Source organism: Odontesthes bonariensis, chromosome 22 (assembly GCF_027942865.1).
Source record: "Odontesthes bonariensis isolate fOdoBon6 chromosome 22, fOdoBon6.hap1, whole genome shotgun sequence".
NCBI classification, from domain to species: domain Eukaryota; kingdom Metazoa; phylum Chordata; class Actinopteri; order Atheriniformes; family Atherinopsidae; genus Odontesthes; species Odontesthes bonariensis.
This window is the reverse complement of record NC_134527.1, coordinates 18937219-18962204: the sequence shown is the minus strand read 5'-3', so window position 1 is coordinate 18962204 and position 24986 is coordinate 18937219. Positions and strand designations below refer to the sequence as shown.

General features: G+C 39.4%; 2 protein-coding genes across 5 annotated transcripts in view; both read left to right on the top strand.

The window, feature by feature from the left end:
• Positions 1–1755: 1755 nt before the first annotated feature.
• Positions 1756–16236, top strand: st8sia5 (ST8 alpha-N-acetyl-neuraminide alpha-2,8-sialyltransferase 5). 4 transcript variants are annotated; one of them, XM_075455448.1, is made up of 9 exons: positions 1756–2623; positions 6606–6713; positions 7042–7137; positions 9602–9694; positions 11701–11862; positions 12106–12250; positions 12408–12520; positions 14373–14465; positions 14565–16236. In XM_075455448.1, exons 1-9 carry the CDS (start codon positions 2478–2480, stop codon positions 15025–15027), a joined length of 1419 nt encoding a protein of 472 aa, XP_075311563.1. In that variant the 5' UTR covers positions 1756–2477; the 3' UTR covers positions 15028–16236. The 4 variants fall into 4 exon arrangements, with proteins under 4 accessions (XP_075311563.1, XP_075311565.1, XP_075311564.1 ...); XM_075455449.1 differs by having other exon boundaries at positions 1760–2623; positions 11776–11862; XM_075455450.1 differs by lacking the exon at positions 7042–7137 and having other exon boundaries at positions 1758–2623.
• Positions 16237–20504: 4268 nt separating this feature from the next.
• The window catches only part of loxhd1a (lipoxygenase homology PLAT domains 1a), a 36022-nt gene continuing 31540 nt past the window's right edge, over positions 20505–24986 (top strand). The window contains exons 1-2 of the mRNA XM_075456063.1: positions 20505–21243; positions 24401–24515. Coding sequence (XP_075312178.1) covers positions 20505–21243; positions 24401–24515 — 854 coding nt within the window. The remainder of the gene's footprint in view (positions 21244–24400; positions 24516–24986) is intronic.

Genomic DNA, 24986 nt, shown 5'->3' with positions numbered 1-24986 from the left:
AGGAAGGTATAAATTCAGATACATTTTCATCATTTAACTTAAGTAATCAAAATGTAAAATGAAACCAAATACTGTTAAATGAATCAATTGCTTGTTGGAAGATTAAAATCAAATTTCTAAAATGTCTAAAAAGGTACATGTGTATTAGTTTTAAGGACATGGTATGTGTTCCAGGAGTCAGATGCATCAAGAGCATTATAACAGACTTCAGCCTTTTGTAGAACATCATGTGAAACTCAGCAGTAAAGAAGGTCTGATCATATCCATTTACTTCTTTGAGGAACTTTAACAATTTTACTGGAAATACTTATTAGCTGACCCCATTGCACTCATAAAACAATATGATTTATAAACAGGTACATATCATCCAGCTTGATTTTTGGGCCTAATTGATCATGGTATTGCTTTGTTACCTGCATTATTTTGGAAGCAAGTTACTGCCCCAACAGAGGGAGCCAAATTAAGATGACAGTAAAATGGAGTATGAAATAGTTGACATTTCTAAAGTAACCAGTATTCAATGTATGACAAACTAGTCCAGAAATATATATAAATAAATGCCATACAGGGCAATTCTGCACACACAACCTGTACACAACCCAACCAAGGGAATACTTTTAAGTGTAGAATTATTTTTTCTTTAAAGATATAAACCATGATTGTTCCAATAAGATTGTATGCTAGATACAAGGCACAAATTTGGGGTCCAACATACTGTGTATAGGCTCCTGGTGTGGAACGAGCTCGGATCACCCCCTTTGTGCCAGGAGATCAGTACAAAGAAAGACCCAGATGGAGGTAGAGGAACTGCACCCTGGGCTACATGGTGGTGTTCTGTCACCAGTACAGATACTCTGGCTTCCTCCCACCTTCCAAAAAACATGCATTGATGACTCTAAATTGTCTCTAGGAGTTAGTGTGCATAGTTGTTTGTCTCTTTGTGGCCCTGTGATGGACTGGCAACCTTTCCAGGGTGTACCTCGCCTCTTGCCCAATGACAGCTGGGATAGGCTCCAGGCTCCAGAAAATGGATGGATGGATGGAACTGCATCTTATCTTTTTACTTTGGAGTTCTGAGGAAATGCAGCCTTGTTGGTTCTCGAATAGGCTCGCCTGTGCTGTTTTACTTGCCTTGCTCACACTAAGATTTGAAACCAGATAGAGAAAATACTTAATGACTGGCATTTATGGAGAGCGGTTTGCCAGTCACTGAAAAAAATGTGGCTCTGTATTATATATGTTGGCTTATATGGGTTTGTTAGATTTGCAAAAGGGGTTGTGGGTTATTTGAATCTACCAGCAAATACAGTATTTTGAAATCCTTGCATTTCACAGGCAATGATTAAAATATAATGACAGTGCCTTTTTTTGGGATCTGGAGGCTATGTTAAGTTTACGCTGCCGTGGCAACCTTGAACAAGGATGACACCACTCACACAATGAAACAGCTCTGTAGCAGAAATCAGAGGCACTACTTTATAGCTTATTTACTTGAATGAGCAATATCTTTTTTTAGGAGTTTTGACATGAATCCAATCAGCCTTTGTATTTCGATAATGTCGTGGTCCATTGAGGGCTGACCTACAAGTGAAATGCAATTTAGAACAGCTCTTGTTTATCATAGCATGTGGGTCATAAAACAGAAGGAACGGTGCTAAATGCTGAAAAATGACACATACATGAACCAGTCATACACACAGAGTCAGCAGTGCCGTTACTGTGTCTGAAATTTCTAATTTTAAATGGAGTCGTGAGAGGTTAGTGGCAGGCCCTGCGAAGTCGTCAGCCGCCTCAGGTGAATTAAGTGCTTGGGGATGCTGTAGGTGCGCAAAAGCATCCTTGAAAAGTAGACCGTGACCTTGGGTTTTGGCTGAGTAAGGAGCATGTGAGAGAAACGCGGCGCGCCCCCGGCTGCCAGGCTGAGAAAAGGCGCATCCTCCTCGTTTTTCATTTCAGTCACGTCGCTTTGCTCAGATTTGAGATGAAGAATAAGGGATGTGTATTTATCATATCCAGATTCAATCCATAACCTAATCTATATAGAGAAAGAAAAAATCGGGCTCAGCACCAATGCTTTGTTTGATTTAACATTTCAGTTTAATCTGGAAACCTTTGGAGCGCGCTATTTTGGGCAATCTGCAATCTGCTTACATCCATCCGAGCGACATCCATCGAAGCGCAAAGCACGATAGAAATCAACAAATACCTGCGGGATCTTTGACGATTTGCTACCTGCCGGTTTGCGTACGAAAATATATATAGGAGGTATTTAGAAATTGGACGCAGAATCATTAATGCTTTGTAAAAGAGATCGCAACTGGTGATAAATAGCGATGCATATCACCCATAACCAATAATGCTGCAAAGCAGCGAAATAGCCTAGAAATGTGACGGACAATTTCCAGTTCAGCACCTGCAATCCTGGTTCTGAATGCCGTGGAGAGAGACACCTAACCGGGTGTCACCGTCAGCCCTGGATGCTGCGCCGAAGAATGGCATACTCCGACCCATCGTCGGGTAAAGATATACTCGGCAGTAGATCTCTGTGTTTCATATTTATTTGCGCATTTGGACTCGTCACACTTTTGCAACAGATTCTCTATGGCAAAAACTACATCAAGAGGTAAGTGCTGATTATTTCCCCTTAATCGTCATTAACAGGGCATTTTAGCGCAGGCCCTACAGTGTAAAAGATTTGCGCACACTTACATGGATAAAATCCAGCCCTAAAAAGACGCCCTTGTACTGATTATGAATGATAAATTGAAAAATTTCTCACACTAAATGGGAGTAGTCTGAATGAACTACTACTGAGACGCAGGGGGATGACGAGCGTTAGTGACTGGAAAGAACAATAGCAATAAAACATCCATCTTTTTCCCAGCTCTATAGAAACAATTTCCATTGGATTTATTTTTTTGATATTTTCTGAGGAATAAACATCATGATTCATGCCATACACAGTTTCCCAGCTGTGTATGGTAATGCTTTCCCTTTCTTTTCCCAAATATCTTTATTTGATTTTTTTTGTTTCAGTCTTCCTGACTGGTCATAGCTACATCTTACAGAGGCATATGATTATCATAATGCATATGAAAGCTACTGGAGCCAATGATGAATGCAGATAGCAACATGATAAAGATGATGTGTATTTCTTAATGGTCCCTGTTAAATAAATCATTTCACCAGGCTGCACTTAGTGCACTTACAGCCACTGCAGAGCCATGCTCCATCAAAGCTCTGTAGCTTACTTCTTGTATGAGCTGAGCCCTGTTTGGTGGTCTACTTTAGGCCCATTCACTAGCTTGCAAACTGATTTTCTTCATACTCTAAGAAAGATTACGTGCGAGACGAGCAGATGCTGAGAACCTGGTATGTTTGATGTTTTTAGGTGGTTTCAAAAAGCTCATGAGGAACACCAGATCTCACTCTGAAAAAAAAAATGAAAAAATTACCCCCTCACCTGCAGATATTTTGCAGACAGCACATATATGCTTACTACAGGGCAAACGTATATGTGCTGCAATCCGAGAGTCCCCCACAACTAACCCCTCCCCTGCTACCTTGCTGAGCTGGTCTGGTGAAACTCAATGTGGATTCATGGCATCCGGTCTTCTGCAGAGAGATGCATGAATTCAGAACCAACACTCACAACACCTCTCTTCGCCTGTGCTCTGACTTTATTTCTAGTGCTCACTCAGCCTAAGAGAGATGGGGGGGAACAAGCCACACAACGGAAACCAGTGGGCTCAGCAGCAGCCATTTTGCTACAGTCTGTCTTTACAGTGCAAGAGGGAGACAGGGAGAGACTGAAAGGGAGTGAGGAAATGAGTGTGCTTGTGAGCGTGTGTAATAAAGAGAAAGGGAGACTAAAGAGAAGGTGACGTATTATATTTCCCCAAGCGTAAATAATCAGAAGTCGTCCACATGGGTCTGACCACACCCAGCCTCTTCTCCCTGTAAAGTCAGACCTGAGAACAGCATGTTTACAACACGCTTATTTGTTTTGGGGCTCAACAGAAAAAAAAAGCAAAATCTAGATATGCAGCAGGGGAGGTATTTGGGTGTTTGCATTACATTTCAAATATATCATCCCTCTTACACCAACTCACCTTGTGTACACATCAATCTCAAACCATCAAAAAGGCAAGCGGCTCTCCTGTAAATGTTCGACATCAACCATTTATGTCAAACGTAGGTCATGAGCAATGTTGTACTTGATAAACTGGCTGTGAATCTGGCCGCCGAGCTTCCATGTTATGATATAGCACGAATCAGCTCTCTGCCTGTGTTCACTGACATCAGGTAGTGGAAAAGGATGGATTGTAAAATGGCAGTGCTGAAAGAAGCTCATTATGATCCCAGTGAGTGACACATTTCTATGAAGGAGGGCACAGAACTTGACTTGAAGACGGTGACAGCTAAACATACTCCCTGTCAGTAGGAATAGCAGCAAAGGTTGCAAGTTACCATCCAAAAATGACTGGCTGTGCAGATGGGCCAGCAAAAAAAAAAAAAAAAAGAAAATTCCGAAGTATTATCTACCAGCACTCTATACTTATAGCGAAATAAAAAGTAGAAAAACAGCTTGTTCTTACATTGAAGCAGCTGGAGCCAGCAAATATTTGGCATTTTTAAAAAAAACTGATAAGCATGTGGAATTGTTATTCAATCCTTTAAAGTTATATAGATAATTCTGTTAATTGACTGGACTGTTTATTGACCCCTCTTGATGCATTTTGTCAGCGGGCTGCACAATACCTCCCTGTTTCTGAGCAGCCTTCTGTTGCTTTTTTTCATTTTCATTTTGGACAGACTGCAGCAAAATTAGAGGCGGAGAACAAAAACTCACTGAAAGCAGGAATGTTTGCTGTTTGAAAGAAACTGGAGAAAAATGAGACCACTGTGCTTCCACTGTGTTGATGTCCATGGTTCCCACTGTGTGAAATTATGGTTATCTATTTTAGTTAAGTTTTGATTTTTATCTGGGTCCATGCAACAGAGCTACCTGGTTAGAGTTTGGAAACCGTCATCCTTTGGCCCAAAGTAAAACCTTTTTCAATTTTAACCTTGCATGTTGCATTTTCAGATTTAGAAACCTCTAGATAGACCGTATTAAATGAGGGTCATAAAAGTCACAGAAAATAAGTCCTTTCCTCCTTCTCAGTCTCAGTCCCAGTCTCACTGACTGTCATGCCTCAGGGTAGATTGAGGACATGCGAAACAACTCTGTGCTTGTTTGTCTACTAATGCTTGGAGTAATGTCTGAACTGTGCTCATAATTGAGTCAGCAGGAGATAAATGGTCTTGCTGAGGGTTAGCTCGGATAGGCTCCAACCCCCACAGCCCCGAACAGGATGAAGTGGCTAGAGAAAATGGATGGAATGGATTTTGATTTCCTCCTTATTTGATATATTAAACTGATATGTAGTCACAAGTCATCACATGACATTGAAAGTTATATCATTAGCGTTTTGGTGATGGGTAAGATCTTTGTTAGGGAATGGTGACAAATCTTTTATTTTTTGTTGCTTTGGTTAACTTTTTCTGTACATCCTAATCCAAAGCCCAAATGCGTCTGGTTTTAGTGTGTTCAGCTGTCGCTTTGAGAGTTATGGAGACGTTGAAGAGGCACTCAGAGAAGCTAAATGTGCCTGCAGATTGGTATTGACACAAGTCCCCGGTGATGAATACTCGCTCTCATAATGCATCCAGAGAGGCTCTTTGGGTTCAGTCTCCTCACTGAAATTAGAACAGCGCCCACATAGCACTCACAGAAATGAGTCACACATGAATAGTTGAATTTGTTAGTCAGATGATAGCAGAAGTTGAACAACCAGTCATGTTTGGATAGATGGATTGAAATGATTTAAATGTGTTTGGCAAGTTTCTAATAACAAGAAATAAGACAGTTCTATAGAAAATATAAAAGTCAGTCCAGGATTTGTTGAATTATTCACGTTACATAAATAACATCCTTACCTTGTCAGAGTCCAAAACTGCACCCTGCACCCTGCTGTCCATAGTTTCTGTTTCTGACAGACTTGATGTTACCTTGGCTGGATTTTCACTGTTTTCATAGGCTGAATGATGCTAGACAAATTGAGTACAATGATCTTTGGTGTACATCCCCTTTATAAGTGAAAGCTGGCAAAAAAAGGCCGCCCAAATTGGCTATCAGATAATGGCAACAGTACACTTGGCAAATCTGTTCCTTGGACACAATTTGAAATTTGCAGCTATTTGGCAGTGACTAGTGTTTCTCCCTTAAATTACAGTGACTTAAATACATAGTCTTACGAGCCTAACACTCTTGCTAGCCAAAATTGCAAAGTGTGAATGTCTGAATCACTTTCAGAATCGTTGCAACAGCTCAGTAGAGCATAAATTAACCATTTAAACCATTGTGTCATTTACTAAAATATATTTTTATACCATTTTTGGTGTCATACTTTGACAGCTTTGACAGCCCAAAAGCTGGTCCCCCTTAATTTCATATGTTTGTATGAATGTGAAATTTTTGAGATTCATGAGTGAATGTATGGACTTGTGTGTGCAGAAAAAGGATAATAAATCCCAAATAAACTGCCTGATTTTCTTACTAGTGCGCAACAGTTTAGCCGACTCAAAGGGGACGAGACAGGAAATTGGACCGGCCCCATTAATTTCTCCGATGATGGATCTCTGAGGCCTGCCAGAATTGGAAGGAAAAGGTATCTTTCCAATATGACTGACTACACAACATCTCTGAGAAAAGAGAGTGTGTGTGTGTGTGAGAGAGCGAGAAAAATAGAGTGAAAGACAACACAAGTTTCAAAGCCAACCTCGGGACGACCCAGCCCTGCATGTGTGGACTGGTGTACGCCCACGAGTCTCCTTAGATGCTGTAGAAAGAACACAAGCAGCTGCTCATTCACAGTTTTGTTCTTTACTTGTTTTGAAATTTGCAGCTTCAGGAAGATGGACAATTTGCAGGGGTGCTGATGTTACAGGATTACATCATACATTTAACTCTAACTTAACCTGTCTGCATGTTGACAGATGTTTTCGCCAGAATTTTCAGCCAGATTCACAGATCTCCGTAGTAATCACACCCTGCCTAGCTGACATTAAGAAGAAAAAAAAACGCCCTCAAAGGTAGGCCGGTTTGAAGGCATTTTTAGTATTTTTCACAGAACCCAAGAATGCTGTTTTCTTTTTCATTAGTCTGAAAGGTATATACTCTCATATTTTTCAGTGCTGGTTGCACTTCAGATTTGCTCTTGCATGTTGTCTGATCCCGTCCACCTCGACCCCAGAACCCTCACCCTCCCCCTTTCGAAGCTGGTTGAACCACGGTCTCCTGTTGATGTACTGGCTTCTCCTTTTACCTCTGTGTCCCATCCAGCACCCATCTCTGAATGCCTTGTCCCCCTCAACCTGTGTCTCATGTGTTCTGCACAACTCTGTTTGTATGCCATGCACATGTGTAGACACTTCTCTCTGCTTCTCCTATCTCCTCTTCTCACATCTGCATTGTCTCTCTCTGCGACTTGGATTTACCCCCCTTCTCCACTTTACTCTCCCTGTCCATATGGACGGGACCTTCACTAAATCTCCAAATCCTCATTTCACCCAGCAGCAGATGTCAGTATCTGTGGTAAAATGCTGGACTGGTTTGAAACCAGCGTTGTACAGTTAATAATTTGTCGTAAGAGATGGGTTTCATCTCATGACGTGAGTAATTTGTTGTACTGCTTTAAGAACCAAACAGAGAACACTTGCAAAGGTTTCATCATCTTAGCTAAAACAAGATTGAACAATCCAATTCAGTGTGTCTCATATGTTACATAAACTCCCAAGAAGTATAACCTCAGAAATACACTGCATCATCAGGTGGATGTAGACAACCAGTTTCATCATTCCTTTTTTGTATCATTCCATCCCAGCATCTTGTTCTTTTAATGCATTTTGACATTATATTGCTTGTTGCATTCTTTTATGACTGGTTTTTACAAAAAGACTCACCTTGTTTGCTTCCACAGGCTCAGGTAATGTGTTCAAATTTTTTTTCCATCTTTCATAATGCCACACTACATTTAAAATTTGACAAAACTAACATCCCTTTCAACAAATAAACATTGCCGCCAAATCCCATGATGTACCCCCCCAAGTGTCATACATTTCATATAAAAGGACAAATCACAAATCAAGAGCTTTCCAAAGCTCAGATACAAAAGAGAAGAGGTATATTTGTCAATTGTAGACATAACTCATTTTAATCGAAGATGAAATTAATATTTAAATGCCCAGTGCACATTGTAACAAAAGGTGACATTTTCCATGAAAGGATTCTCTATTTATCAAGGTAATTCTTTGAATAAATTTAACTCCAATTAATGCAGCCAGACAGATGATTTTGTCACCCACTGCTGAGACTCAACAGGAAGGTTATGGATCAGGGCTAAAATGAGCAACTCTGCAGACGAGTCATATAACAAGTAATTAGGCAAATGTAAACCTTGATGTCCAGTTCTCCCTTTTTAGTATCTTTTAACGTTTTACATATCTGTTTAACCATACAGTATAAATTGTTTATGCTCACCAATCTTGACTCCACAAATTCCAAAATTCCCCCATATTGATGCTACAGTACTTGGCGCACCAGCTGCTATGGTGTCATTTGGGCCGTTCCACATCCCACCACACATTAAACAGATACTGAGCGTCACATATACCAAAAAGAGATGTTTGGGTGTTATCTTTGGGAGTTGGGCATGGGGCCTTAAGAGAAGGGAACTAAATCAGCTCGTTAAACACCGTAAAAAGTCTTTATTCAGCCTGCTCATACTGATCAGAAGTACCTTAATGCTGTGCTGCAAAAAAAACGAGGCATCAATGCACTGAAAAATGTCAACTTATTTAAAATGATCCAATCAGCATAAATCATCCAAAAAAGCATCTATGTGCACAATGAACCGGAGTATCATAAAATTAGGCTGTCAGATAAAATGTCTTGACACTGCAGCCAGCACAACTGATAATCAGTGTATATTTTAATACAAAAGCACAGACACTCACGCTCATATCCACCAGACACTACACTAAAACCATCTAATCCACCATTCTAACTAACTGCAAAATAATCATTTTATTTTCCAGTTCCAACTGTGTCCTGTTCCTCCTCTAAATGAATGTACAGTATATAAACACATTTAAACCCCACAATAGCAGTTTTACACCATGCGACTTCTCACTGTATTCAGTTTAATGAAAATATGAGAGGTGTTATGTTTCCCATCTTAGTTTACCACATTGGTTTAGACTAAGATGTTATAGAATCTGGTGCAAGTGTCAAATAAACACCATAACCATCCTGCTTGTGAGGCCTAAAATCAGTTGCATCACTTCTGTCATTTGTCATCCCACAATGCTGTACTTTTACTCTAATATTTCATAAACTCTAACCATAAACATTTAGTATTCAACTAGAAATAGTTTACTTAAATATGTTCTTATACATGTTTGTTACAAATGATTGGCACAGTTTTTTTGTTTATGCTGTTTATTCTCTTGTGTGTTAGTTGCTGTAGGCAGGGGATGACTGTGTTTATCCCTCCAGGTATCTGGAAAACTATGATGGCTCATTTGACTACAACTCCACTGCATGCAGGGAACTAAGACAAGAGATCATGGACGTCAAAGTCCTGACAATGTGAGTTATCTTTTATCGGATGTGATAGAAAAATATGTGTTTAGAATTAGACTTTTTTTTCACCTTAAGTTATTATCTTATAATTTGCCTCACAATTTTTTAAATATTAGTACAGAAATAAACTCAATATCCTGGAGGTCAATGCATGAGACAAATTTGAGTTATCATCATAATTATAAATTACAACAAAAATCTTACCTTTTGGACATCCAAATAACAGTGTTTAACATTTTGTTTAACCAGATACGCTCTATTTATTTCCACTAAAGGAGAAGAATGGAATCTTTTGAGAAGCTCAAAACTCCTGGGGAAGAACCATTTTATTGTCAGACCAATGTGCCCCAGCATGTGGATGACCCTAATAAAGAGCACAAGACAAAGTGTGTTGCCTGACTGGCTGGATTTCTGACCTCTTCAGCCTTTAGAGTTGTGCCCTCAAAAATACCTTAAGGTGGTTGGCATCATATTTGAGTTTGAGTTTGTGAAGTTGCAGGCGACATGTTTAGCAGGTTTGGTGTTTCCTGTGCTCACCTTTGTGGTTAAGCCTTTTCACATGCAAATATCTGATACTATAACTCAAAAGGGACTCAGAGATCACCTTCACCAAGAACAACAGTCTTTCTTGCAGTTTTAGAGAGAGAGAGATCCAGATCCAGATCCATAACAAAATGTAATGAGTTCAATCTTTGCCTCAAATTCAATCCAATAAGTCTTGGTAATTTATTTGGAAAAAAAACTGACAAATAGAGCTAAAGTCAAAAGAACATGAAGTCGTTTGTTTAGCAGTCATGAGCACTTTTTACAGAAACATAGAAGTTTTCACATACAGATATTGTCATGGCAACTCAGTTGTTGCTAAATCATTTCACTCCAAACCACAAATGCCAACTTGACAATCGTGTTAGAAGAAAAAGGTGAAAAAGAATATCAAGAGAAAGGATCCTCAGGGAACCATGAATGTCTGCACAAATGTTTGTTACAAAAGTTTGAGTATGGACCAAAAATGTTGAACCAACTACTACCACTACTACTGACAGAGCATATCACCATGTGCAATTATAAAGCCCTGGTATTCAGTGGAATCATTCATTTAATGCCAAAGTCAGTAAATATAACATGTCTCTGACAAAGCTTAGCAGTTTCCAGTTGATGTAAGAACAATCAACCAAAAATGAAGCTGCGTTTTGATTTAATTTTTGCACATTGCGGAGAGATAATTCTGAGAAAAAAAAAAGTTTTTTCTAGAGTCTGTCAGGATTGTACATCCTGTTCTTCAAATTTTTCATGACATTTTCCAAGAGACTAAGAGTGGATAAAGAGCTATTGAGCTAAAAACTGATGTTGAGCTTTTGCATTTTCCAATTGTTTGGTAAATACGTACCATATTTAACAAACCGCACTTTGTGTACGCAGGTAAAAAGAAAAGATGAAGGAAATCTGAAATTAAACTGACAGAGAAAGAGCGCTTGTAGATACAGTACGATGTTTATTTTATTTCTGACACCTTTCAGCTAAGTTGAAGCATGCTATAAAAGAACATTTCACGTCCGGCAGAAGATTATTGTTCACATTCATTACAGTTCTTAATCAACCATTTGTGTTGAGAGCAATCTGAGAAGCAACTCTCATCTAAAATGAAAAGGAACATTGTCCGGGTGAACTTTAATACGCAGTCCTCCGGTTGTCAGACTTTTATAGTCAAACTCATTTTGGGCCCTGAGCCACTTTAGCTGTGGCAGAGAACAGCTGCTGTCCCTCTGCCAGACAGCAAAATGATGGCCCAAGCCAGCCTCCCAGAGCAAATCTCATCACCCAACGAGCTCAAAGGAAATGCCAGTTCAAGGACAGCTAAAAATGGACACATTTGTTGAAGCTTTTCTATTGTCTACATCCAGTGGCGTTACAAGCGTTATGACAGGCCGATTACAGGAATTTCTGCCCTGCTTGTTTGTCTTTGGTTATTTTTTTTCTTTAAACCATGTTTCTTCAACTTTATACCCTTGTAGAAACTTGGTTAATCGGAAAATACATGGACATGAGTATCGTTCCTCATACCACAAGTCTCTCTGCCTGTCTGCCAGGGTGAAAACCTCAGAGCTGTTTGAGAGGTGGCGAAACCTGCAGGTGTGTAGGTGGGAGCAGAACAAGGAGGAGACCAGCAACTTTAAGTAAGCATTTTTTGTTGTACATTTTGTTTTAAGTAAGGTCAGAGAAAAAGAAAAATTTCAAATTAAAATCCATAATTAAGTTGGTTGACTTGTACTAGTACTAGTTTTACATATACACCCCAGACAGTCGGAAGGTAAAAATGTCAACAAAACACACCTATTGTGATACTTTTGGTCTTCATGTTGCTGTACCTTCTTTTACAGTCAAACTTATTTTTAATACTCTTTGATATCCTCCTAAAGGATGTCTCTGTCTCGCTGCTGTAATGCTCCATCCTTTTTATTCACCACCAAGAGGAACACTCCTGCAGGAACCAAGCTGAGGTACGAGGTGGACACCAGCGGTATCCTTCCCATTACCACAGAGGTCTTTAAGATGTTCCCAGATGTGAGTTAATCGCTCCTTAATGTGCGGCTCTCTGTTCTTGCTCTTTTCCCTTTTATTTCGTTGTTGTCCTGACGTTTCTAAACCCTTTGAAAAGATCTTTTTAATGTCAAAAGCTCCACTGCGCTGTCTTTCTTACAACAATGTCCGTTTCATTCAGGATATGCCGTATTCCAAATCACAATACAAGAAGTGTGCTGTTATTGGAAATGGCGGGATCATCAAGAACAGTAAATGTGGAAAGGAAATTGACGCAGCAGATTTCGTTTTTAGGTAGGCAGGATGTAATCTTTCCCTCTTTGTTATGTTTGGCTGCACAAGGATAATCATGACTATTTTTTGTGATTTATGATTGTGGAAATTGTAAATTGTACATGGTGTAATAGAATGATAATATTGTTTGTACTGCTGGAGAGATAATGACTTGAAGTTTGTAATGCCAACAAAACATGTAATCACACAAAAAAACTTTTATCCAAAACTTTGCATATGTAGTTAGGAATGTTCCTGTCTAGTAGTTTGACTATTTTCTCCCATTTAGGCTGTTGTTCAATGTTAACTCGTGAATATCTTTCAGTAATTTTGTAAACTGTGAATCCTTGATTTCTCACACAGGCAAACAAAATGGGTTTCTCATTTCAGACTGGTTTCAGTGACTAATGTCAGCTGAAGCTAGCTAGCTAGTTGATTACTATATACTACAAGAAGATCTTAAAGTTAATATCCGTAGCTTAATGTTCAATATTCTTAAACCTTCAACATACTGCCATTTTGTCAAAGCACTGCACATCTCTGAGATATGCACCTGGTGTGCTTTGGCACTGATGCCAGACACAGTCTCAGCAGTATTAGATGGCAGTGGTGAGAAAAGTTTTTTGGAGAGTTTAGTTATAAATAGACAGCAAGGTAGCCATAAGGTGTCTGGAGAAGCAGGACGGAAGTCCCAGGATCCCCAAACATGGGACTCACCTTTGACAACAATTTTTCCACCTCTTTGTTTTCATTCACTTACCACAATTCTACTGGTGTTTTGGTTAGGCTTAGCAACACAAACTGTTGGTTAGGTTAAGGCATTTAAAGGACAAGACCGTTTTTTTGACATTGGGCCCTTGATTTCACATTATAACATGATGTTCTACTCACCCCTGCTTGTTGTTGGTAATTTGGAGCTGTTCTGAAGATATTCGAGAGGCGTCTGGCTGCTCTCTTGAGATATTTGGCCATGAAACGGTTTCCTATGGGCAACGTTATACAGGCACAAACTATGCTGTTTATAATTTCGCTTACTTAAAAAAATCCGGGTTACTGTCATTTTTAATTTTTGTCGTAAAGTGGGTGTTACTGGCGTCATCATCGTGCTACTACCACAGACAGCCCACGGACAAACACACACAGACTTTACGACAAAAAATAAAAATTACAGTACCCCGGATTTTTTTAAGTAAGCGACGCACCTCCACGTTATCAGTGCTAGTGTACAGTAATTAATAAATTATAAACAGCATAGTTTGTGCCTGTATAACGTTGCCCATAGGAAACCGTTTCATGGCCGAATATCTCAAGAGAGCAGCCAGACGCCTGTCGAATATCTTCGGAACAGCTCCAAATTACCAACAACAAGCAGGGGTGAGTAGAACATCATGTTATAATGTGAAATCAAGGACCCAATTTAAAAAAAACGGTCTTGTCCTTCAAGAAACACTACAGAAGTTTGTGATTATTTTGGGCTATGTGCTTTAACTCATTTTAAAGTACACTGATCTTTATTAATTCCATGTTTGAAACTGAAATTCAGCACCTGGGGGCAGAGATACTACAGTTCACAACTTTGGTTTCCAGCCCTGCACCACATTATGTTGTTACATGAATCCTTCACATTTTTGTGGCATCTTTGTGGCCTCTTCAACATGTAAAAGAAAAAAAAAAACATGTGTATGGCTGTTAATTTGCAGGGCTCACATAAAAATGGATTTTTACAACAGTGGCTGGATTAATTTCACCCACCTGGGTGTGCCATATTGGTTCTGCTTAGTTGATCCAAACAGCCCAAGAAGCCTATTTTGAAATATGTCAAGTTAAAGTCAAGATGATGTGAACTCCTGCTGACTTTCTGTCTTTTTTTCAGGTGCAACATACCCCCCATAAATGAGAAGTACTCAGCAGATGTGGGCACTAAAACAGATCTGGTGACAATAAATCCGAGCATTATTACTGAGAGGTACTGTAAATATGGATCTAAGGGGAAGCATAAAGCTCTTTGTCTCTACAGTATGCTTCTTCCTCTTGTGTTCTCTTGTATGAATCACTTTCTCTTTAGATTTCAGAAGCTGGAGAAATGGCGGCGACCGTTTTACGAGGTACTGCAGAATTTTGAGAACTCCTCAGTGGTGCTACCTGCCTTCTACAACACCCGCAACACAGACGTATCCTTCAGAGTCAAGTACATGCTGGATGATTTTGACTCCCAGAGAGGCGTGTTCTTCTTCCACCCGCAGTACCTGCTCAATGTGCAGCGTTTCTGGGCAGTTCAAGGCATCCGGGCAAAGCGGCTGAGCAGCGGGCTGATGCTTGTGACCGCTGCCTTAGAAATGTGTGAGGAGGTCCATCTCTACGGGTTCTGGGCATTTCCCATGAACCCCTCTGGCATCTTCATCACTCACCACTACTATGACAACGTCAAGCCACGGCCAGGGTTCCATGCCATGCCTCACGAAATTTTCAACTTCCTTCACATGCACACACGTGGGATCATCAATGTACACACAGAGCAGTGCACGTGATCCCTCATTTTTATTTTTTATCCACAATGTTTTATTTCAGTTTTTGTTCACGTTTTCAGGAGTGGCTTTGGGAGCTAACACTTATTTAGTCCCATTAATTTGCCTACTTTTGAAAGATTGGTCGTTAGAAGATATTTCTCTTTTCAGCGTGTCATATCACTACAGATATCTCTGACTCTTAGACCATACGATGCTTGTTTTTAATGTGAAAAGTGTTCATCAATGTAATGTTGTTTCTGTGAAGTTTTTTAGTGTCTCTGATGTACAGAAGTGTTGTTTTCTACTCAACTGCACAGATATTTAAGTTGAGACGGTGCTGCAGTGGGTGTCTTTGTGCACCTGCATCCTGCTCTCTTCTTTCCTCTTTTTCCTGGACACTCTGTGGGTGTGGCAGCTTTTAATGTATGTGTAAAACCAAGCCTGAACATTGTTATTGAGCTAATATGAAAAAGAAAAAAAATCTACACATATATAACGTGAACATCTTATTGTCTACTTTTGTAATCTATTTCCTATTCGCCAGATTCGCTGGGTGAATATTTTAAAACACTGTTGAAATGGCCTGTTTTCAGTGGCCTACTTTCTCCAATTGAAAATATCCTCTGATATTTGTGTTGAACTCACAGAGAGTGATTAGAAACAACCCCCACCCCTCTCTTTTTGTTTTGTTGGCTTGCCACGGTTGGGATAATAGTCAGATAAATACGGTGTTTCAACAAACCTTTGACATTTAAAGTCATCCAACTGGTGAAGCAGCATAGCAGCTGCTGTGCAACCCGGCCTTTTGCTGTCAGTCTTGTCTTAAGCCATTTTTGCCTTATGAGGTATTAAACCCCTCTGTATGATTTGCAACGCACCTGTGTGTTTTGCTTATCGACAAGTACATTATCATCTTAATAGAGATTGGTTTGGCTATTGAATTAAGGGACATTTAACACACTCTATGGAATAGATATGCATGAGCCCTTCCTGGCTCTATTCAGAGTGGTTCCTTGTAAGCACCGCTCATAAACCATGTAATGCTGTGCATGAATTTACTCTCTACTTGGCTTTGTTTGTGCCTGCTTCTATGATCACTGAAATATGTTTACACTTGAGCCTCTATCGGTCACAGTGCATTCAGAGATGTAGACACGAAATTAAAAGGAGTTGTATAGTTCTCACTGAGGATATAGATGCAAGAATGAATAAAGACGGTTGCTGCCCCTCTCTGTTGTTGCATTGCAACTATTTTGTTAATGCTGTATGGATTTCACCATCTACTTTGAACTGTGAGCATTCAGTCTGCGCTGAAGAAAAACATTGTGCATTTCGCAGCGACTGGAAAGCAGATTTATGTTTTGTTTTTGTTTGTGTACACCGTAAAAGATTTTAAGAGACTGTAAAAATAATATTTTATCACTCCTCTGTTGATGCTTGGTTGGCTACTTGTCCATTATTCAGTTTACATTAGAAGGAGATTCACTACGAAAATGCTGTTCCTGTCATCATTTTTACAGACGCTTGTTTGTGCTTATACACATGAGTTTCTGAAATATGGAGCCCGCAATCTTTTGGCTTATAAACTAAATTGCTCCACAATCAAAAGTAAATTAGGAATGGAAAATAAGGAGAGCTAGTCTGTGTAAAAGAAAGAGGTAGAAATGTAACACAGTGCTTCTTAACTGACTCTTGATCATTTTTACTGGTAGGCCTACTGTGTTTGTAAATAAACTAGTTTGGATTTTCTCATTTGTATGTTCTTGGATGTGTGTGTGAGAGGTTGTGGTGCTGCTGAGGCTGCACATATGAGAGGAATCAAACTCCTTTTTTATTTGTTGCACTGAGCCATTGCTTATGAATATGTTTTTATTCTTAAATCTTGCCAGTAAGTTGGTGATATGTGCAGAGTTTGACAGTAGAAGATTTTTACATGCACCCATCCAGGTTGTAGAAGAATATTTCTCCAGCCAGTCCCAGTCCTATCGTAATGTCCAAGGATTTTTCTTTTTGATTCGTTAAGAAGCTATTTTCAAATGGAGGTACTCATGCTGATGTAAAATTACTTTGGCAAGGTGTGCAGATGTGAAGTGACCAAGGAAGGCAATGCAAAACATTTTGAGGATTATTTTTTAAAAACTGTATTGCTTCACAGGTAAAAACCAGCTGGACACTAATGAGAGGGCGTGAAAATGAGGGCAGCTGAACAATCAAGTAACAAAAGTAACAGACAAGTCAAGTAAAGCAAATAGCTGAATAACTATAAATACTCCTTTAAAATAAAAGTTACTGATGAACAGCTCAAACTAACTTTTAGAGGCTAATATAGTGTTTTTTTATACATATATGTAAGTTATGCTGCTTGGGATTTTTATGTGACAAGGTGTGTATGTGATATGAAAACTGTGCTTTCAGAAAATTTCCATTTATGCGGTGGTGAGTATGACGGGAGAACTTTGAACTCCTTTCATAAACCCTCTATAGGCCCTTTTAAGAGTAGCCTCACTCTGATGGGTCCACTAAAAGTTACGGATAAACAGTTGAATTAGATGGCAAGCTAAAAAGTTACTAATGGAGAAGTTCTTAAAAAAACAACTATTGATGATGAGTTCAAGGTATAAGAGCCTAATTAATATATCTTTTTAAAGATAATTGTTAAAATATAACATGCTTAGCTAGTAAATAAACAGTTTATGATGGAAATGATGGATTTACAACTTTAAATAAAGGTTTGAGCACCTGGAGGAACTTCGAACCCCTATGTTCAAGTGTCGATGATCACAATGGATAAAATTAGTAAAATTTAGTGTGATAGAAAATATTCATCACTGTTTGTGTATATCTGCCAGCAGACAGAACTATGTTGGCAATCAGTCACGTTCTAAACAATATTCTTATTAAAAACCCAATTAGGTTTTCGTGACCTATAAGCCTGACATAGCAAACGTGTCTGAGTTGACTCAACATTAAAAACCAATTAAAAAGCAAATTCAGGTAAGTCTGATGCCTTCACATGATGTACATGCAGTTACAGTTTAAAATAAATACGATAGAAAACATGCCGCTGGTTACTGCAGAACTTCAACCCAATCAGACCTGATGCTGCACATCCCTTTCAAACCTCGAGGGACATAAATGCTTTGACCTTTCAAGCCAACAGCATGTTTAAGACTGTAGCGCTCATATGTTTCAATTAGAGCAAAGTCAACAAAGTAAGATAAAGGCCAAAGGTTTAACCTGCCTGATTGATTGATATCATATTCAAAATTCCTGCATATGCTTCGATTTAAATGTTTTAAAGTAAAGTTTTGAGTTCCTCAGAAAATCCTAAGAAGATCTGAGGATGCTCAGGGTTTGGAATGCTTAATGGTTCAAGATAGAGTCGTGATGGATACAAACAAATACTTTATTTTGACTTTACATTTTGTAACCCCTAATTACCTTTCAAGAACAGTGATACTAACAACAACAAGCCTAATGAAAAACATTCTGTCTATGAAACTGGGAGAGGGATTTCACTGAGGTAAATGAGGTTTGACTCTGCTGTCATCCATCGGTTGGTAATCTGATGTTGAAAGATCAATATGACCAAACTCTGCCCTTACCCTCGATGTCTACATTATCAGGTGTCAGATGGCAGCAATAAGGCTAATGGGATGATTTGGCTCAGAGTCAAGTGCAGATGTGATCTGCCAGTGCGATAAGAAGTCCAGCAAAAAAGTTGAGAGTAATTTACTCAATTATGAAACACTTGCTAAAGACAGAAAAAACATATTGTTTTTATATGATTTTTCCTTAGTAAAATGAGGTTCACAATTCATCAAAACGCAACACAGACATATTTAAATTTTTGTTTCAGCTTAATATCATTTATCACCACAACTCCTCAAGTATACAGAAACACAGTAAAATCTATCTTAATCAAATACTAAAAAATGTAAATAATCACTTTCTGATCATAAGGTAGAAGACATTCACAATATTATTCTGCATGTTGAACATTGTTACATTCAGGTTCTGAAATCATGAATTCTGATGTTCAAGTAATATAATAATGTCTGATTCATACTGATTAATTATTTGATTTGGTAATTCAAAGAAACAAGTTTGAATGTATTTTGTCTGTTTAATCTGTTAAATGCATTTAAACAAGTTGGAGTTATGCACTTTTGAAAGATTCTTGTATTAAATGATCGCACATTGCAGAGGTCTTCAACAGGGGGTCCGCGACCCCCAGGGGGTCCGTGGAGGTACTGCAGGGGGGTCGCGAAATCTTTGGTTGATTAGACCAGAGGTCTTCAACAGGGGGTCCGCGACCCCCAGGGGGTCCATGGAGGTACTGCAGGGGGGTCGCAAAATCTTTGGTTGATTAGACGATTTAAAAAAAAAAAAAAATAAATAATAATAATTAATTTTTTTCAAACAGTTTTTTCTCACAAATTGTGTGCAAACGTGTGCCATCCACAGATGGTTTGAGGATTCATTGTCCCATCTACATGCATGTTTAAAGTTAAAATCTGTGGATTATTTGAATAGCTCAGTCTTGTATGCAAGATGTTTGTTTATAAAAGGCAGTGGCACGGCCACCCTGTACCTTGCACATGTTTAAAATAAAAACATGAATATATTAACCTGTGTATTATTTGAATAGCTTAGTATTGAATGTACAATAACAGAGTAGCTATGTTTATGCACGGCACTAGGCCCCATTAAATATAAAACACAATTGTATGCCATATAAATAGTAGGGGGGTCCCTGCTCCAACTCTCCATAAGTTTGGGGGTCCCTGGCCTGAAAAACGTTGAAGACCCCTGGCATATTGTTTGTGAGTTTCAGAGGTTTTTTCATGTTTGATGGAGATGGACTATTTTTACACACTGCGTTCATGCAAAATTACTTTATAAATATTCAGAGACAGAGAGAGACACTTTGCTGCCATAGAGACACTTTAATGGCAGCTGTGGCTTTCTTTGACTCAGATTTAGTCTCCCAGTCGCACACTATGCCCAAACAAAGAAAAGCCGGTATAAATGAGAGTGAATGTGTTTGTTTTTCTATTTTTGCGTGCATGTTCTGTCTATCTGTCTGCATGTGTGTGACTGCATGTAAAAGCGAGACGCCCCCGGCCCGTAAAGCGATCCTGACACTATGAATAATGGAGAGTGTCATGGCAGAGAGGATACGTTCTCTGTGCAAGGCTCCTTTTTCACAGGGCTTTCTCCTGTGGTTCACGTGACTTTAGAGGTGACAGTAATTTTTCATGAGTAGTTTTTGTTGGTTGTATGTTCATATGCTTCCCAGGTAGGAGCTCACTAGGCAGTCATCCCCTCAGCGTGTCCTCAGTCAGTCTATCTGCAGCTTTGCTTACCCGGGCTGTTCTGAACCCCATGATCCCAGAACCTCCCTGCAGCCAAGGGTCAAATGAATTGTCTTACACTATTAGAAACTCAAGGCAGCACTTACGAAACTAAAGGCCAGGGAAGTGGATAAATAAAAGATGCCGTCAAAACAGAAAAAATCCACAGCTTCAGAGGAAACCGAAGAGGTTGATGATGAGGTGGAGGAAACTGAGCCAAAGTTAACGGAGAAGAGCAAGGGATCGACCCATGGGGACACCACAAAAGGAGAGAAGAGTCGGAAGAAGCACAAGAGCGCAAAGCGCTCTGAGATTCAGGAGCTCTCAGAAAGAGAGAGGAATGGAAAGGAGGGTGATAAGGTTAAAGAGAAAAAGAGGAAAAAGAAACCAGAAGGTGATGCTGAAGCTGATGCTGTGATTACGAGTACAGACTGTGAGGGGGAGCAGAACAATAATGAGACGAGAACCAAACCCAAAAAAGAGAAATCTGAGAGGCTCAAAGAGGACTTGACCGAGAGAGTCAAGGAAGAAAAGAAAAAGCCGAAGAAGAAGAAGAAGTCATCCGCAGAGAACCCAGAGGGAGAAGAGATGGGGTCCAAGGATAAAAAGTCTAAAGAAGGCAAGAAGAAGAAAAAGTCTCACGATGATGATGATGATGAGGAGCCTTTAATTGAGGAGCAGGAAGAGGAGGAGGACTCAAAGAAAAAGAAAAAGAAGAAGGCAAAGAAGGGATCTGGAGACAGTGATGAAGATAAAAAGAAAAAGGGAAAAAAATCCAAAAATAAACAGATGGACTATGCTGCGGTCTACCAGAATGAGCTGCTTAACTACCACACAGACTCCTCTGATGGATATGAAGATGAGTACTACAAAAAGAAAGGTAAGGACAAAACACTGGCGTACGCATAGAGAGGCCTGACATGCTCATTTAAAGTAAATAAATATTAACAACATGAAAACAGAACGTTTGGTGGGACTTACCATCTGTTCGAAATAAAGGTTTCCACCAGCTCCCCTCAGCTCTGACTGTAAGCAACCTGGGGATTCCCTCTGTGATTGTTCTGAGTGAAAGCTCAGTTATGTTCCACATGAATGGAGCCGAACAGAGGCCCAGGGGTAGACAGGTGCTGGGTGCCGTCCCGGTCTGAGGGACTGGGAGCACTGTTGGATGGGGCGACAGGTAGGGCCGGGAGCCAGAAAGAGCATTCTTAAAGCACAGCAGAGACACTCCAACAGTGTTGAACACCTTTTTTAAAGGTATAGTCTTTTTTTTTTTTTAGAATTCTTATAAGTCTTATAATTCTGTTTCACTACATGCAGTTCCTAAAGTCAAGAGTGTATTTCAAAATTGCTGAGGTTAGTGAGGATTGGGTACCAAAACCAAAAGGTTTTACTTCGCATCAAACAACAAAATGCATAAGAGCTGATTCGGTTCCTTGCTTGTACACAATACAAAAATACATTTATTTCATACAAAGATGCAAAAGTAAACAAATCATTCCTTGTTTAAATTGTATTTTTAGGTTCACAAAGAGTATGTTGCATTCAAGTTCTGTTTTTGCTATCAAAGCTTAACAAATGTAACACTGAAGCTGTCTTTAACAAAGGTTTAACAAAATATACCAAAGAAGTTAAACTGAGAGCATAGCAAGAGCCTGCATTGCCTAAACTGTATCAGAATCAGGTTGCAAATTCTGGTATAGAAAACTGGGTTTGTCGCTGTTGCTGCACGCAATGCACCACTCAAAGTCAAATGTTTTTTGAACGAGGAAATTTCCTTCCAACACTGCTGGAATCAAAGCTTTATCCTTTCAACATGTCTATAAGGCTTTTTTTTTGTAATGCGTTACAAAGCGTATCAACAAAATTCCTTAGAAACAGAGTCAGCATAAACAGGGACAACCATTGTCAGCTGCTGGTGAGATGTGGGAGGGGCCAACTAGAATATTCATAGATTCCCATTCACTGAATGTGAAAAAAGTAAAGTCAGCTCCAAGTGATCTTCAGACCAAACATTAGAATGTTTTTTTTTTTTTTTTGTGGCCAAAATGTCATAGCATCCATGTCTCTGTTGGATTGAATTCAGTTATACAGCTCTTTACCAAGTCTCCTTTCCTCCTCTATAGGTTATCCTTTGGCCATTTGGCCTTTTGAGCTTATCCTCGATCCCAAGCTACTTAAAGGGGAACTCCGGGGCATTTGAAGCGCGTTTCCATTGCTAGAGGTTGTCAAATACTGATAGTAGGACACAGAGAGGTGCAAATCTGCGCTCCCTGTGTGGAGATCGCGCTGTTCGCACAGCATGTCATGCGAGGCTAGTACGTGGTGGCTAAGGGGCAACTGCTAACCCTTCCACGTAAAACAACAACTTGCACACTGCAGAAACGTCACACCACTTTATAAACCATCCGACAATAAAGTCACAAGCCTTACCATCAAAACCATATGCATGGTTCTCACATTACTGGCATGGGGACGTAACAAAACAACTTTATAAACAGCATGTAACTCACCGGCTGGTTGTAGGCTCGCGCATGTGAAAGCCCAAAAGAGTCGATGGACGATAATCCCATATACAAAACAATTATTTTCTCTAGAAAAACTGCGTTCAAGTATTTAAAACATTACAACAATATTACTGGGCATTTATTATTGTAATGTTTTAAATACTTGAACGCAGTTTTTCTAGAGAAGATAATTGTTTTGTATATGGGATTATCGTCCATCGACTCTTTTGGGCTTTCACATGCGCGAGCCTACAACCAGCCGGTGAGTTACATGCTGTTTATAAAGTTGTTTTGTAACGTCCCCATGCCAGTAATGTGAGAACCATGCATATGGTTTTGATGGTAAGGCTTGTGACTTTATTGTCGGATGGTTTATAAAGTGGTGTGACGTTTCTGCTGAGTGCAAGTTGTTGTTTTACGTGGAAGGGTTAGCAGTTGCCCCTTAGCCACCACGTATTAGCCTCGCATGACACGCTGTGCGAACAGCGCGATCTCCACACAGGGAGCGCAGATTTGCACCTCTCTGTGTCCTACTATCGGTATTTGACAGCCTCTAGCAATGGAAACGCGCTTCAAATGCCCCGGAGTTCCCCTTTAATGCTCTCTTTATATTCATTCTGATGACGTGACCCCTTTAGATCTCAGTGGTTATTCTACAAGAAATGTCTTCAAGCTCTTAAAAATCAACTATATTGAGTGGGTCTTAGTTTTGTTAGTCTTTGTTTTGAAGAGTTTTGACACAAAGTCCTATACATACCTTTAAGTCCTCATATGTTTCACCATTACATAATAGCACGACTGAGGAGTTGACCTTTACAGGTGCAGCAATGCAGCTGGACTATAGAGTTAGAATTATATAGGGCAAGTTTACAGCTAGTTCTGACTGTTCTCCCTTTAAAGATTTAATGTTGTTGCTGCAACAGAGGCTGTTTTAATGATTTTTAAATTTGGTGAAACACAAATTACAACTCAGCTATATAGGAATGTCATGTTTTGTAAGCTATTAGTCATAAGCCGAGGTATAAGCAAAATCAAAATGTTCTTTTTTTGCATGATGATACACTAACTGCAAATGTAAAACTCATGATGCTCTCATGGATTACTTTAGGGTTCATCATCTGCATCCTTTGGATTTCTGTACAACATTTTAGTAACAATTCATCAACATCCAGATACCTTTAAAGACACAAACTGGATCAAATGTTACAAAATGGTGTAACTGTCAGACGATGACACGGTGTGAAATGTGAGAGAGGCTTGGCTGGTGTATCATGCCAGACATGGATTGGCTGCAGTTTTGCAGCATTGAATTCCCTGGCAGCCATGCATGGAGGGAAACATAATGCTTGCTAATTTTCATAGATTTTTTAACACTGTCTCAGGATGTGGCTATTGTTCATTATTGTTCATGAAATCCGCCCGTTAGTCACCATGATTTTGCTTCACGATTTGGAATTGTGGTTTATTGCAATAATACACCAGTTTCCATCTCTTCTTCTGTTAGGATCCATTCTACTCTTTTTCTTTCAGTGTATGAAGTGGTCACTGTCACGGGTGATGTAAAGGGAGCTGGGACTGATGCTAATATCTTTGTTACCCTTTTTGGAGACTTTGGCATCTCACCCAAGGTTCACCTGGCAAGCAAGTGAGTTTAAAAGTTTATGTTGTTGTTATTGAATTTTTTTGATAAATGTGTTGTTTTTTTAAATCCAGATCAAGTCTCAATGAGCTCTGATTAGTTTGAGTTTATTTTATTATGTGTAGTGAGCTGATTTTCTGTGTATATGACCAACAAGTGTTGCCAGTTTAGCACTATTCAATACTCAATAATTTTTTTTCATCTTGTCTATTCTTCTCTTATTCTTCAGCACAGCAAAGAGGTATTTTCTAATAAACATACAAAAGGATGGCTATGATTCTGTTCTTGTGTTGTGTTGTGTTGTATTTTGAATGTGAAGCTGTATGAGAGAGAATTCCTTTTCAACGTTAACCTGATGACAGCAGGGCCCATGACTGAGCCTTTTTATCTACAAGAGTGTGCTTGTGAAACTGGAATCTCTCTTTCATACAGGTTTATGAGGTTTCGGACTCAGAATATCTGGAGTAAGGAGGAACT

Bases quoted from the DNA above. Each gene is read 5' to 3' on its own strand.
- st8sia5 (XM_075455448.1), top strand. From the start codon at position 2,478: ATGCTGCGCCGAAGAATGGCATACTCCGACCCATCGTCGGGTAAAGAT. The intron at 2,624-6,605 runs GTAAGTGCTGAT...TTTTCTTACTAG, and splicing joins GGCAAAAACTACATCAAGAG to TGCGCAACAGTTTAGCCGAC. The intron at 14,466-14,564 runs GTACTGTAAATA...CTTTCTCTTTAG, and splicing joins CCGAGCATTATTACTGAGAG to ATTTCAGAAGCTGGAGAAAT.